Below are 15002 nucleotides of genomic sequence, written 5' to 3'. Positions count from 1 at the left end.
CTAAGCATGCACACCTGTGTCCCCCGTGTTGTTGCCTACCCTCACCACCTGGGGGCGGCCCATCAAAAAGTACAGGATCCAGTTGCAGAGGGAGGTGTTCAGTCCCAGGGTGTAATCAATGAACAGCATTCTCACGTAGGTGTTCCTTTGGTCCAGGTGGGAAAGGGCAGTGTGGAGTGCAATAGAGATTGCGTCATCTGTGGATCTGTATGCGAATTGGAGTGTGTCTATGGTTTCTGGGATGATGGTGTTGATGTGAGCCATGACCAGCCATGACAAAGCCTTTCAAAGCATTTCATGGCTACAGATGTGAGTGCTACAGGGCGATAGTCATTTATCAGTGGTGGAAAAAGTACTCAATTGTCATAGTTGAATAAAAGTCAAGATACTTTAATAGAAAATGACTCAGTTTCTACCTCCAGGCCATAAGACTGTTGAACAGCTAACCCCTGGCTGTCTATCTGCACATACTGTAATTGTCATCTACCTGCACCTTTAGACTATTTGCACAGACAATCAGTGGTGGAAAAGGTACCCAATTGTCATACTTGAGTAAAAGTATTTGGTTTTAAATAAACTTAAGTATCAAAAGTAAATGTAATTACCTTGGCGTTTTTGGGCACCAGGACTAAGCATTTAATAGGAGTTTGAACTCCTTGAAGAAGACTCCACCGGACACAGGAAGCTATTTTACCTTACACAGGGACACTGAGGTGTTGCACTCAAGAAGCCAAAACCCTGCATAGAGGGGCTCGGTAAACGTGGTGTGGAATGTGTGGAGGTGGGTCAGTATGTCAGAGGTGACACTGTAGAAGGACAGAGTGCCGGCCGGCCAGTCCAGATACACTCCTACTTTGTGGGAGCCGGAGGAGGGGAAAGGTATGTCAGTGGCACTCTTATTGTGGGAGGCAGAGTAACTTTTATCAGAGCAGTGCAGACTCCAGGACTTGTCATTGGATCCAAGCACACCATCATCATCCCCCTTGTTCCTGTTGATTCCTTTATATGTCATTCCCATGTAAGACCTAAAAGACCACTCTGCTTCCCAGTAACAGCGTCCAGACAGAGCCTCTCTACACAGCACCATTTCCCTTTGTTCAAATCTCTCTGGGTGATCAGGATACGGCTTCTCCTCCAACCATGTCACCTTTCTGTTCTCCTGAGACAGCGTGAGGAGTCTGTGTGCTGTGTTTGGGTCCAGTGTGAGCTCACAAGCATCTGGTGGGGATCAGGACACAATACGTATTTTACAGATCATCAAGAGGTATATTTTTAACTTCACTGTGCACCCTCTTACCTGCCGAAACTTCAGGGTGTGTCTCATTATTAGCGTATGAACAGAAGAAGCATAGGAGAGAAGCAAACAAGACATTCTCATTTGTAAACGGCATCAATGTTCATTGAAACTGTCCCTAATTTACATGCAGCACTGTATAACAAACACTGTATTCTGGAATACAGTTGTAATTCACAGCTTAGTGGTGAATTGGGGGAGTTCGCTGCAATGAGCTCACATTTTATTGTTGGGGCTGCTGCAGTGCTCTTGCAGTATGAGAGGTCCTTCCTTCGATGCAACACATGACGACAAACCATAAATAACCAATGAAAATAGCCTCATCAATAAATTATGTAATGTAAGGTATGGGCTATGTGCTGCATGTAGTTTGATAGTTATAGTTATGTCATGAACAAAACAAGAAAGATAGCCATGGCTCTTCAGCAATGTGTGTGTTAGGCTACACTACCGGTCAAAATGCCAAGAGTGCGCAAAGCTGTCATCAAGGCAAAGGGTGGCTATTTGAAGAATCTCAAATATAAAATATATTTAGATTTGTTTAACACTTTTTTGGATACTACATGATTCCATATGTGTCATTTCATAGTTTTGATGTCTTCACTATTATTACTATATATACTATATCACTACTATTATTATTATATTATTACAATGTAGAAAATAGTAAAAATAAAGAAAAAACCTTGAATGAGTAGGTGTGTCCAAACTTTTGACCGGTAGTGTACTTTGTAGTTACTGTGCTACACTGTAAATATAATGTACTGCTTATAACCCATTGAGCTCTGATTTCTGCTTCCATAGAATGAGAGACAACATTTGAGTCAACATGAAATACGCACTTATTGTTCATTGCAGTCAACACTCACATTTTCTAGGCCCAGGTTTGATCCTGCACTCTCCACCATTTTCCATACTGTAGAGATAGAAGAATTGTTTTGAGTGATGCACATATGCACACGCCTACATAACGCATAACTCAGAACAAAGGTATCATTTCTTAATATGGATTTATACAAACCCTCTACATACTTGAGTTTCTCCAGTCTCAAGTGTGGATCCTCCAGTCCAGCGGAAAGCAATCTCACTCCTGTGTCTCCTAGGTGATTGTAGCTCAGATCCAGCTCTCTCAGGTGTGAGGGGTTTGACCTCAGAGCTGTGTCGAGAGAAACACAGCCCTCATCTGTGATCAGGCAGCCTGACAGCCTGTAGAGAGTTGATCAAGACTTCACACACTGCTACCATTTAGTAATACAGAAAATGGCAGAAGCATATGTTATTTTTTCACACGATATTCAACAAATACAGGAACACCGACCTTAGTGTTTCCAGTTTACAGTGTGGATTCTCCAGTCCAGCAGAGAGTAGCTTTACTCCTGAATCCTGCAGGTCATTGTCACTCAGGTCCAGCTCTCTCAGGTAAGAGGAGTTGAGAGCTGAGGCCAACACTTCACAGCATCCTTCTGAGAGGTTACAATGGTTCAGCCTAAATGATGTGTAAAAAAGAAAATCATAACAGGTTACAACAAAAACACTAACAAGACTGTTTAGTAGTAGAGACTGGGAATTGCTCGGGGATTCATCCGATAGCATTGAGGAGTTTATCACATCAGTCACGGGCTTCATCAATAAGTGCATAGACGATGTCGTCCCCACAGCGACTATATGAACGTATCCAAACCAAAAACCATGTATTACAGGCAATATCTGTTCTGTGCTAAAGGCTAGAGCTACCACTTACAAGGAATCGGACATGGACGCATACAAGAAAGCCCGCTACGATGAGACATCAAACATGCAAAAGGACAATACAGGCTCCAACACTCTTCGGATGTGTCAGGGCTTGCAGACGATAACGGATTACAAACCCAGCCGTGAGATGCCCAGTGACGCAGAACTCCAAAACAAGCTAAATGCGTTTTATTCTCGCTTCAAGGAAAACAACACCCGAGTCTTGCACGAAAGCCCGTTGTTCCGGATGACTGTGTGATCTCTTTCCATGGCCGATGAGAGTAAAACAACAGGTAAACACTCGCAAGGCGGGCCAGACGGAATACCAGGGTGCGTTCTCAGAGAATGCACAGACCAGCTGATAAGTGTCTTCACGGACATTTTCAATCTAGCCTTGTCCCAGTCTGTAATTCCAACATGTTTCAAGCTGACAACCATTGTCCCTGTTCCCAATAACTCCAAGGTAACCTTCCTAAATTACTATAAGGCTGGTCATGACACACATCAACAACATCATCCCAGACACCTACTCCAATTCGCATACCGCCCCAAAAGATCAACAGATGAAGCAATATCAATTGCACTTCACACTGCCCTCTCCCACCTGGACAAGAGGGGAAATAACTATGTGAGAATGCTGTTCATAGACTACAGCTCAGCGTTCAACACCATTGTCCCCTCCCTGGGACTGAACACCTCCCTTTGCAACAGGATACTGGACTTTCTGACGGGCCGTCCCCAGGTGGTAAGGGTAGGCAACAACACCTCCACCTCGCTGACCCTCAACACTGGGGCCCCTCAGGGTGCGTGCTTAATCCCCTCCTGTACACCCTGTTTACCCATGACTGCGTGGCCATCCACGACACCAACACAATCATCAAGTTTGCTGACGACACAACGGTGGTAAACCTTATCACTAATTGCAATAAGACAGGCTACAGGGAGGAGGTCAGAGACTTGGCAGTGTGGTGCCAAGACATAAACCTCTCCCTCAACGTCAGTAAGACAAAGGAGATGATCAGGAGAAAAAGGGGAGAGCACGCCCCCATCCACATTGACAGGGCTGTAGTGAAGCAGGTTTTAAAAGCTTTAAGTTCCTTGCCGTCTACACGGTGGACCACGCCTCAGCATGGTCCACAAACACCCACACAGTCAAGAAGAGGGCACTACAGCGCCTCTTCCCTTTCAGGAGGTTAAAAAGATTTGGTATGGGCCCTCAGATCCTCAAAAAATTCTACAACTGCACCATCGAGAGCATCTTGACTAGCTGCATCACCGCTTGGTATGGAAAATGCACCACCCTTGACCACAAAGCGCTACAGATGGTGGGTCTAAGACCCCAAGCCATAAGACTTCTAAATATCCATAAGACTGCTAAATAGCCATGAGACTGCTAAATAGTTAATTAAATGGTTACCCAGACTATCTGCATTGACCCTATCTTACACTGAATCTATGCACATTCACACGACTATGTATGCACACTATATACACTCACTCACACACACTACACTGCCACTCTCAAACAAAACCCACACACATTCACACATATGCATACCGACACAACACACATACACACACACACACACTTTCACACATCATATGCTGCTGCAGCTCAGTTCTTTATTTTTACTCTCATTATTATCTGTCCTGATGCCTAGTCACTTTACCCTGCCTATACGTACATATCTACCTCAAATACCGTGTACCGCAGCACATTGATCTGGTACTGGTACTCCCTGTATATAGCTTTATTCTTGTGTATTTTATTCCTCTAGTTACTATTTTTTTGTTTATTTTTTTACTCTGAATTGTTGGGAAGGGCTCATAAGCTCTCATTTCATAGTAAAGTCTACCTGTTGTATTTGGTGAATGTGACAAATAAAATGTTTGTTTGATTTAAATTAACAAAGTCAATTGAGAATAGTAGTGAATAAAACATTTTGTAAAAAATACTATTTCTGTCGGATGATTAGTATTTAAATATCCAGGTACTTACCTCGCAGTTCTAGAAGCTTTGACCAATGGCAGCAGCTTCAGCAGACCTTCCTCTGATCTGCGGTACTTCTTGAGTTCAAACACATCCAAGTCCTCTTCTGACGTCAGCAACACAAAGACCAGAGCTGACCACTGGGCAGGTGATAGTTCTTCTCTGGAGAGTTTCCCTGAGCTCAGGTAGCTTTGGATCTCTTCCACAAGAGAATAATCATTCAGTTCATTCAGACAATGGAACAGATTGATGCACCTCTCTGGAGAGGGATTCTCCCTGATCTTCTTCTTAATGTACTTGGCTGTTTCGATATTGCTCTGTGAACTGCTTCTTGTCTGTGTCAGTAGACCTCGTAAACGATTCTGATTGGACTCCACTGATAGACCCAGAAGGAAACGGAGAAAAAGGTCTAGGTGTCCAGTCTCACTCTGTAAGGCCTTATGCACCGCACACTTGTGGAAGGTGATGGCAGGTTTATATCTGAACATGATCTGCATTTTTCTGATGATGGATTGCTGTTTCGCCATGAGATTCACATTGTTGTTGTTGAATATGAGGAACACATATAAAGCAGCAAGAAATTCCTGAATACTCAGATGCACAAAGCAGTACACCTTCTCTTGATACAAACCAAAGTCCTCACAAAATATTTCTGTGCACACTCCTGAGTACACTGAGGCCTCTTTAATATCAATGCCACACTTCTTCAGGTCTGCTGCACAGAAAATAAGACGACCTTTCTCAAGCTGCCAAAAAGCCAATTTTCCTAGTGATAGTATGATCTTTGGATTCCAATGAGCATCTGTCTCACATTTCCCATAATACTTCACATTCATCTGTTTAGCCTGGACAACCACAAACTGTGTGTACATTTGAGTTAGGGTCTTTGGCATCTCTCTAATATTTTCTTCACCCATTTTCTCTAGAACTGTAGCAGAAATCCAACAGAAGACTGGTATGTGGCACATGATGTAGATGCTTCTTGATGTCTTTATGTGTGAGATGATTCTGCTGGCCAGGTTCTCATCACTGATTCTCTTCCTGAAGTACTCTTCCTTCTGAGGGTCATTGAACCCTCGTACCTCTGTCACCAGGTCAACATACCTAGGAGGAATTTGATTAGATGCAGCAGGTCGAGAGGTTATCCACAGGCGGACAGAGGGAAGCAGATTTCCCTTGATGAGGTTCGTCAGCAGCACTTCAACAGAGGTTGACTCTGTGACATCATACTTACAATTCTTGCTCTGGAAGTCTAGAGTCATGTGAAACTCATCCAGACCATCAAGGACAATCAAAACTTTGTACTTGCTCTCACTGTAATTTCCTGATCCTTTCAATGTCATAAAAAGGTGGTTGAGAAACTCTTTTTCAATCCCTTTTGCATCTTCGATACATTCATGAAGAATATCTACCAAACTGTGTTTTTCCCCAGTCATTGAATTTAGCTCCCGAAAAGGGAGGGGAAAGATGAATTGGACATCCTGATTTGCTTCCCCTTCCAGCCAATCCAGAATGAACTTCTGCACAGATACTGTTTTTCCAATTCCAGCAACCCCTTTTGTTAACACAGTTCTGATTTGGTTGTCTTGTACGGGTAAGGTTTTAAAAATGTTATTACATTTGATAGGCGTCTCTGGTCGTTTCCTGGATGCTGCCTCGATCTGTCTCACCTCATGTTCGAGATTGACCTCTCCACTTCCACCCTCTGTGATGTAGAGCTCTGTGTAGATCTCATTGAGAAGTTTTGTAACGCCTTGCTTAGCCACTCCCTCAAATACGCGTTGACAGTTCTTCCGCAGATTGGATTGGAGTTTTTGTTGGCACATCATAACATACCCATCTGAGAGACCTAGCAGTGAATTCAAAATATGAGTTTCAAATCCAATACAACCAGTTTAAGACAAGAAAAAAATATATATTTACAAAAAAAACATATTTACCAAAATTAACAGAAACTAAAATGATTCAATTAATTCACTTTAATTTTGTGTCTCCTCTTATTATTTACCATCTTCTGTAGAGTTTACAGCAGGGTTTGCTGTGGCAATAACAAGGCCTCCAGTCTCATTGCTGTTGGCTGGAGAAGCAGCCCGAGTTGTAGATGTTTTCTCTGGCGCTTCCTCAACACCAACCTCTCCTAAAACAGAAAGAGTAAGGTTTCTATGCAGCACTCTAACAGAGACATAATCACGATAGTTTATCATCGCTGTCAGATGAAAACATGGTAACTCATTATTTTTTTAAATGTATTAATTGAAAGCAGTAACCCCCTCAATGTACTCTGAACATTTCATGACACTAAAACCAATAAAATGTATTCTAAATAGATTCTGAAGTTTTATAAATAATTGTATGTTTGTTAATGGGAAAATATGGACGTTTTCTCCCTTTCCAGAAAAATGTCTGTTTTGTAGATAAGAGGTTATCATCCGACAGTGAAGTTATGCTGTTGCTCTAAGGTCTTTTCTCCTATTAGAAATGACGTACTGATTGCTTAAGGGATAAGATTGTCATCCCACCCAAACATCTTACATAATCACAATTCAATAAAAAAAAAACATTTCAACTGAATTGTGAAAGAGAAATAGAATAGTAATAACCGTGTACGGTAATAGAATCAGAATGAAACACCATATGATATTATTCACCAGCACTTGGAGAGTTCACATGGATGCTGATGTTAACTGGACCATCAATATGGCAGCCAGTGAGTGCAGGGGAAATGACATGGCCTCCTGTCTGAGCACTGATGGTGGGATGGACAGAAGCTCCCTGATGTGAAATGGTGGATGCTCTCCCAGCATTTTCTTCCTCACCACTGGCATCTCATTAGGACAAAGAGCGGAGGGGATTTGACTGGTTAGCACCCTAACATTATAGGACCCTTTTCCTCTAATACATGAAGTTTGTCAAGAATGTTGTCTGACTATCAGTAAAAGACAGATGAATGTTGGCAAACATTTGTTATGATTAACTTTATGTGCAGAAATTATAGAACAATTCTGAATTACCTTTTCTACAGTCTGTCATTAACTTCTCAGCTAGATTGTTGTGTTTCATCTTCCTCAGGATCATCAGTGAGATATCCAGAGCGGTCACAAAGCTGTAGGTCTCCACCATCTTGTCCACAATGTCCTCTCTGTCAGCACCCTCTAACTGGCATTTTGGGATGTGAGAGAAGCCCAAATGGGAGATAAACCCATCAGGTTGCTTAAGGTACCATTTAAATGTCTTCAACCCATCCTTATCCAGCTCTGTCAGAGTGGCCAGAAGCAGCTCTGCAGTAGATGTGGCCATTGTAGATCATGGAACACTAGGAAGGAGCAGACAAAAAATAGTGCCTTAAAAGGGATGTGGCGCAGCGGTCTAAGGCACTACAGACCCTGGTTCAATTCCAAGCTGTATCACAACCGGCTGTGATTCGGAGTCCCATAGGGCGGCGCAAAATTGGCCCAACATTTTTCACCTTGTCGGCTCAGGGATTGAACCAGCAACCTTTCGGTTACTGACCCAAAATGGACATTTGTATTTGGTTTTGAAAGAAGAGGAGACAATCAGAACTTCTCTTCAACTTCTTTAATAACCTGTAGATTTAGGAGGAGGTCCTAGAGCAGGGCTATTCAACTATATTCTTACGAGGTCAGATGTAAAAAAAAAAAAAAAAAGGTTAATTGCAGGGGGGCGATTATTCTTTGTTAGAACTGTATAAAAAGCAACACACACACCAATAAAGTACTTTTCTTTAAATTAAATGTTGCTAAAAGTAATTAGGAAAGAAGTGGAGGGCACATGTGAGTTGAGGTGCATCCCAAAATTTGTATCATCATTGTGTGTCACAACATCCACAGAAGGTGGCGCCTCTCCTCGGTCGAGCGGCGCTCGGCGGTCGTCGGCCTACTAGCTGCCACCGATCTGTGTTTCAGTGTCTGTTAGTTATGTCTGTTTTGTGATTGCACCTGTTTTGTGTTTGTCATTAGTGGGGGGTATTTAGTCTGTTCTGTGTTCAGCCCTAGGCTTTGCCAGACTGTTTGTTGTTCGTTCGTTTTCGTGTTTTGTTGTTTTGGAGTGTTCTTTTGATAGTTAAATAAAAGTCAAAATGAGCATACACGTACCTGCTGCATTTTGGTCCTCTTTCACCGACGACAACCGTGACATTGTGTGTGTGTGTGTGTGTGTGTGTGTGGGCCATCCAACCTTGATAATCTTGGCTGTGTGTGTGTGCGTTTGCGTGAAAGATAAATTCCTCTTCATGAGCTTATTAGTATAATTTTGTTACGTTACAGCCTTATTCTAAAATGGACTAAATAAAACATTTTCCTCATCAATCACAATACCCCATAATGACAAAGTGAAAACAGGTTTATAGAATTTTTTTCTAATTGATGAAAAAACAGAAATACCTTATTTACATTATACAGACCCTTTGCTATGAGACTCAAAATTGAGCTCAGGTTCATCCTGTTTCCATTGATCATTCTTGAGATGTTCCTACAACTGGATTGGAGTCGATCTGTGGTAAATTCAATTGATTGGACATGATTTGGAAAGGCACACGCCTGTCTATATAAGGTCCCACAGTTGACAGTGCATGTCAGAGAAAAAACCAAGCCATAAGATCGAAGGAATTATCCGTAGAGCTCCGAGACAAGATAGTGTCGAGGCACAGATCTGGGGAAAGGGTATCAAACAATTTCTGCACCATTGAAGGTCCCCAAGAACACAGTGGCCTTCATCATTCTTAAATGGAAATGGAGAAATCGGGGGAGAAGGGCCTTGGACATGGAAGTGACCAAGAACCCGATGGTCACTGACCGAGTTCCACAGTTTCTCTGTGGAGATGGGAGAACCTTCCCAAAGGAAAACCATCTCTGTAGCACTCCACTAATCAGGCCTTTATGGTAGAGTGGCCAGACGGAAGCCACTCCTCAGTAAAAGGCACATGACAGCCCTCTTGGAGTTTGCCAAAGGGCACCTAAGGACTCTAGGACCATAAGAAACAAGATTCTTTGGTCTGATAAAACCAAGATTGAACTATTTGGCCTGAATGCCAAGCGTCACGTCTGGAGGAAACCTGGCACCATCTCTACGGTGATGCATGGTGGTGGCGGCATCATGACTAGTCAGGATCGAGGGAAAGAGGAACGGAGCAAAATACAGTGAGATCCTTGATGAAAACCTCCTCCAGAGCGCTCAGGACCTCAGACTGGGTCAAAAGTTCACCTTCCAACAGGACAATGACCCTAAGCACGCAGTCAAGACAACGCAGGAGTGGCTTTGGGCCAAGTTCCTGAATGTCCTTGAGTGGCCCAGCCAGAGCCCAGACTTGAACCCAGTCGAACATCTCTGGAGAGACTTGAAAATAGCTGTGCAGTAATGCTCCCCATCCAAACTGACAGAGTTTGAGAGGCTCTTCAGAGAAGAATGGGAGAAACTCCCCAAATACAGGTGTGCCAAGCTTGTAGCGCCATACCCAAGAAGACTCGAGGCTGTAATCGCTGCCAGGTGCTTCAACAAAGTAAAGGGTCTAAACACTTATGTAACTGTAATATTTCTGTTTTTTATGTTTAATAAATTAGCAACAATTTCTAAAAACCTGTTTTTGCTTTGTCATTATGAGGGTATTGTGTGTAGATTGGTGAGGGGAAAAAAACAATTTAATCCATTTTAGAATAAGGCTGTAACTTATTAACAAAATGTGGAAAAAGTCAAAGGGTCTGAATACTTTCCGAATGCAGTGTACAGTTGAAGTCGTAAGTTTACATACACCTTAGCCAAATATATTTAAACTGAGTTTTTCACAATTCCTGACATTTAATTCTAGTAAAAATTCCCTGTCTTAGGTCAGGAAGGATCACCACTTTATTTTAAGAATGTGAAATGTCAGAACAATAGTAGAGAATGATTTATTTCTGCTTTTATTTATTTCATCACATTCCCAGTGGGTCAGAAATGTACATACACTGAATTAATATTTGGTAGCATTGCCTTTAAATTGTTTAATTTGGGTCAAACGTTTCGGAAAGTCTTCCACAAGCTTCCCACAATAAGTTGGGTGAATTTTAGCCCATTCCTCCTGACAGAGCTGGTTTAACTGAGTCAGGTTTGTAGGCCTCCTTGCTCACGCACACTTTTTCAGTTCTGCCCACATATTTTCTATAGGATTGAGGTCAGGGCTTTGTGATGGCCTCTCCAATACCTTAACTTTGTTGTCCTTAAGCCATTTTGCCACAACTTTGGAAGTATGCTTTGGGTCAATGTCCATTTGGAAGACCCATTTGCGACCAAGCTTTAACTTGCTGTAACAGTCTTCGTCGTCTGAAGAGGAGGAATCATCGGACCAAAACGCAGCATGGTAAGTGTTCATGCTTATTTTAATAACTGAACACTAAAACAAAAATAACAAAGAGAATACTGAAACAGTTCCGTAAGGTGCAAACACTAAACAAAAATTAACTACCCACAAAAACCCTGTGGGAAAAGGCTACCTAAGTATGGCTCCCAATCAGAGACAACGATAGACAGCTGTCCCTGATTGAGAACCATACCTGGCCAAAACAAAGAAATACACAAAACATAGAAAAGGGCACCTAGAATGCCCACCCTAGTCACACCCTGGCCTAGCCTAAATAGAGAACAAAAACCCTCTCTACGGCAAGGGCGTGACACTTGCTGACTGATGGCTTGAGCTGTTGCTTCAAAAATATCTACATAATTTTCCTTCCTCATGATGCCATCTATTTTATGAAGTGCACCAGCCCTCCTGCAGCAAAGCACCCCCACAACATGATGCTGCCACCCCTGTGCTTCACGGTTGGGATGTTGTTCTTTGGCTTGCAAGCCTCCCCCTTTTTCCTCCAAACATAATGATGGTCATTATGGCCAAACAGTTCTATTTTTGTTTCATCAGACCAGAGGACATTTCTCCCGTAAAAAAACATAGTCTGGCTTTTTTATGGATGTTTTGGAGCAGTGGCTTCTTCCTTGCTAAGCGGCCTTTCAGGTTATGTCGATATAGGACTCGTTTTACTGTAGATATAGATACTTTTGTACCTGTTTCCTCCAGTATCTTCACAAGGTCATTTGCTGTTGTTCTGGGATTGACTTGCACTTTTCGCACCAAAGTACGTTCATCTCTAGGAGACAGAACGCGTCTCCTTCCTGAGCGGTATGATGGCTGTATGGTCCCATGGTGTTTATACTTGCATACTATTGTTTGTACAGATGAACGTGGTACCTTCAGGCGTCTGGAAATTGCTCCCAAGGATGAACCAGACTTGTGGAGGGCTACAATTTCTTTTGAGTTTCCCATGATGTCAAGCAAAGAGGCACTGAGTTTGAAGGTAGGCCTTGAAATACATCCACAGGTACACCTCCAATTGTCTCAAATTATGTCAATTAGCCTATCAGAACTTCTAAATCCATTACATCATTTTCTGGAATCTTCCAAGCTGTTTAAAGGCACAGTCAATTTAGTGTATGTAAACTTCTGACCCACTGGAATTGTGATACAGTGAATTATAAGTGAAATAATCTGTCTGTAAACAATTGTTGGAAAAATGTACTTGTGTCATGCACAAAGTAGATGTCCTAACCGGCTTGCCAAAACTCTAGTTTGTTAACAAGAAATTTGTGGAGTGGTTGAAAAACGAGTTTTAATGACTCCAACCTAAGTGTATGTAAACTTCCGATTTCAACTGTATATAAAAATCAACCTTTATCAGTTTACAGTGTAAAAGGGTAAAGACATACACAAAACATACATTTAGCATTACACACATTGAACAATGCACATTATATACAGGTTAGTTACCGTAATTTCCGGACTATTAAGCGCACCTGAATATTAGCCACACACTGAATTAAAAAATATATATTATTTTGAACATAAATAAGCTGCACATGTCTATAAGCCGCAGGTGCCTATAGGTACATTGAAACAAATTAACTTTACACAGGCTTTAACGAAACACGGCTTGTAACAAAAATAAATAGGCTTTAACGAAACACGGCTTGTAACAAAAATAAATAGGCTTTAACGAAACACGGCTTGTAACAAAAAATAAAAAATTTGCAGTAAGCTTTAGTTGTCTTTTTGCACTAAGTCAATTCCTCACGCTGCTGTTTCCAATGTCTTATCATCGACTCATTAAGACCAAGCTCCCGTGCAGCAGCTCTATTTCCTTTTCCAACAGCCAGATCAATCGCCTTCAACTTGAAAGCTGCATCATATGCATTTCTCCGTGTCTTTGCCATGATGAGGGTGACAAAATGACTACCGTAATCAGAAATGGGAAGTTTGAGAGCGCTCGATTTAATCCAAACAGTAAACAAAAAAGTTGTTTGACCTTAACCCGTTCGGCAATTTCATTGGTCTAATGAAAGCTTAATGCCGCCAAAAAACTGAGCACGTCACAGAATGTTATTTTTTTAATTGAAAGCGGGAAAAATGCATATATTAGCCGCGTCATTGTTTAAGCCGCGAGGTACAAAGCCTGGGAAAAAAGTTGCGGCTTATAGTCCGGAATTTACGGTAGTTCAGCAGACTCTTGTCTATACATGTAACAATAGGCCTATGCAAAGAAAGCTCCACCTCTTGCATACTTTTGTTACATGTATAGTACCTTAAGAAAGTATTCATACCTGTTGACTTATTGCACATTTTTCCTCAACCATAATACCCCATAATAACGAAGTTAAAATATGTTTTTAGATGTTGCACATTTATTGAAAATTAAAAAACAGAAATATCTAATTGACATAAGTATTGAACATCCCTGAATCAATGCATTTTAGAATCACTTTTGGCAGCGATAACAGCTTTGAGTCTTTCTGGGTAATTCTCTAAGAGCTTTGCACATCTGGATTGTAAAATATTTGCACATTAGTCTTTTTAAAATTCTTCAAGCTCTGCCTGTGCTTAGCTCTATTCTGTTTCATTTTATTGTAAAAAAAAACTCCCTAGTCCTTGCCGATGATAAGCATACCCATAACATGATTCTACTTTGACATTCTACTTTGTGTGTAGGCCAGTGACACAAAATCTCAATTCAATCAATTTTAAATTCAGGCTGTAACACAACAAAATGTGGAAAAAGTCAAAGGGTGTGAATACTTTTATATTTGATCATATCATATGTTTTATTATACTTTTATTGTGTAGCCTACTATTAGACATATGGGTTGAAAAGTTTTTTTCTTCTCAGACATAAATAAAAAAATTCCAGGTGAACACCAAAAGTCATAGCTATCTAGGGGGGGGGGAAACATTACTACATTATTAAAATATTGCTCTCTTGCTAGATTGATGACTAAAGCCATAGCGAAAAAGAGCAAAAACGGCTGTCAGCTCAACTGGTTTTAACCTAAAGTACTTACACTTACATGTCCCAGGTGAAATGGAGTGTCTGATCCTAGCCATTTATTTACACCCACTATACTGAAATCACAGTATTCACTTCACTATGAGTTTTATCGTGATCAAATATAGGACCCTTACCTTTTTTACTCCCATTGACAGACAGAACATGCCACATCACTGAAGTTTTGACCAAAGACAACGTGTGCATTGTGTAACAGGCATCGGTGTATCATTCTAGTTGGGCTACTGATTAACCTCACCCCGAGGAAGTCTGTGACCGTATTGACAAAGCGTCTCAGAGTAGGAGTGCTGATATTAGATCAGTTTTGCTTTTCAGATCATAATGAATAACATTGTATGGGCAGGGAGGACCTGATCCTAGCTCGGCACTCCTACTCTGAGACGCTTTATGATTAGGCTGCGGGTGCACAATGGTAATGATCAACTTTAGAGCAAGCAAATGCAGTCAAAGTCAAGTAAAACTGATTGCACCAGCTACACCAGGCCAGTTAAGTCATAGGTCGTATCACTTTTATAAGTTAGGTTACAAACTATACAAATTGCAACATTGCTATAAATTGCTATGCAGTGATCACAATATAGTGGCTATATACAGGAAAGCCAAAGTT

General features: G+C 41.4%; 1 protein-coding gene across 2 annotated transcripts; it reads right to left on the bottom strand.

Moving 5' to 3' along the window:
• Positions 1 to 374: 374 nt before the first annotated feature.
• Positions 375 to 14604, bottom strand: LOC115208552 (NLR family CARD domain-containing protein 3). Of its 2 annotated transcripts, none has more exons than XM_029776699.1 (9): positions 14512 to 14602; positions 8027 to 8328; positions 7664 to 7840; positions 7024 to 7152; positions 5025 to 6864; positions 2613 to 2780; positions 2327 to 2500; positions 2164 to 2210; positions 375 to 1218 (listed from the first exon to the last, which is right to left on the bottom strand). In XM_029776699.1, exons 2-9 carry the CDS (start codon positions 8310 to 8312, stop codon positions 686 to 688), a joined length of 3354 nt encoding a protein of 1117 aa, XP_029632559.1. In that variant the 5' UTR covers positions 8313 to 8328; positions 14512 to 14602; the 3' UTR covers positions 375 to 685. The 2 variants fall into 2 exon arrangements, with proteins under 2 accessions (XP_029632559.1, XP_029632560.1); XM_029776700.1 differs by having other exon boundaries at positions 1014 to 1218; positions 2316 to 2500; positions 14512 to 14604.
• Between the last annotated feature and the right edge of the window lie 398 nt (positions 14605 to 15002).

Source organism: Salmo trutta, chromosome 14, assembly GCF_901001165.1.
Source record: "Salmo trutta chromosome 14, fSalTru1.1, whole genome shotgun sequence".
Classification (NCBI taxonomy): domain Eukaryota; kingdom Metazoa; phylum Chordata; class Actinopteri; order Salmoniformes; family Salmonidae; genus Salmo; species Salmo trutta.
Note: the sequence above shows the minus strand (reverse complement) of the source record. Positions and strands in the feature narration are given on the sequence as shown.

What these genes read in the sequence shown, in the direction of transcription:
- LOC115208552 (XM_029776699.1), bottom strand. Translation starts at nt 8,312, where the DNA reads ATGGCCACATCTACTGCAGAGCTGCTTCTGGCCACTCTGACAGAGCTG. An exon ending in TGTAAACTCTACAGAAGATG is followed by an intron (nt 6,865 to 7,023) that starts GTAAATAATAAG and finishes ATTCACTGCTAG; the next exon opens with GTCTCTCAGATGGGTATGTT. An exon ending in AAAGCTTCTAGAACTGCGAG is followed by an intron (nt 2,781 to 5,024) that starts GTAAGTACCTGG and finishes CACATCATTTAG; the next exon opens with GCTGAACCATTGTAACCTCT.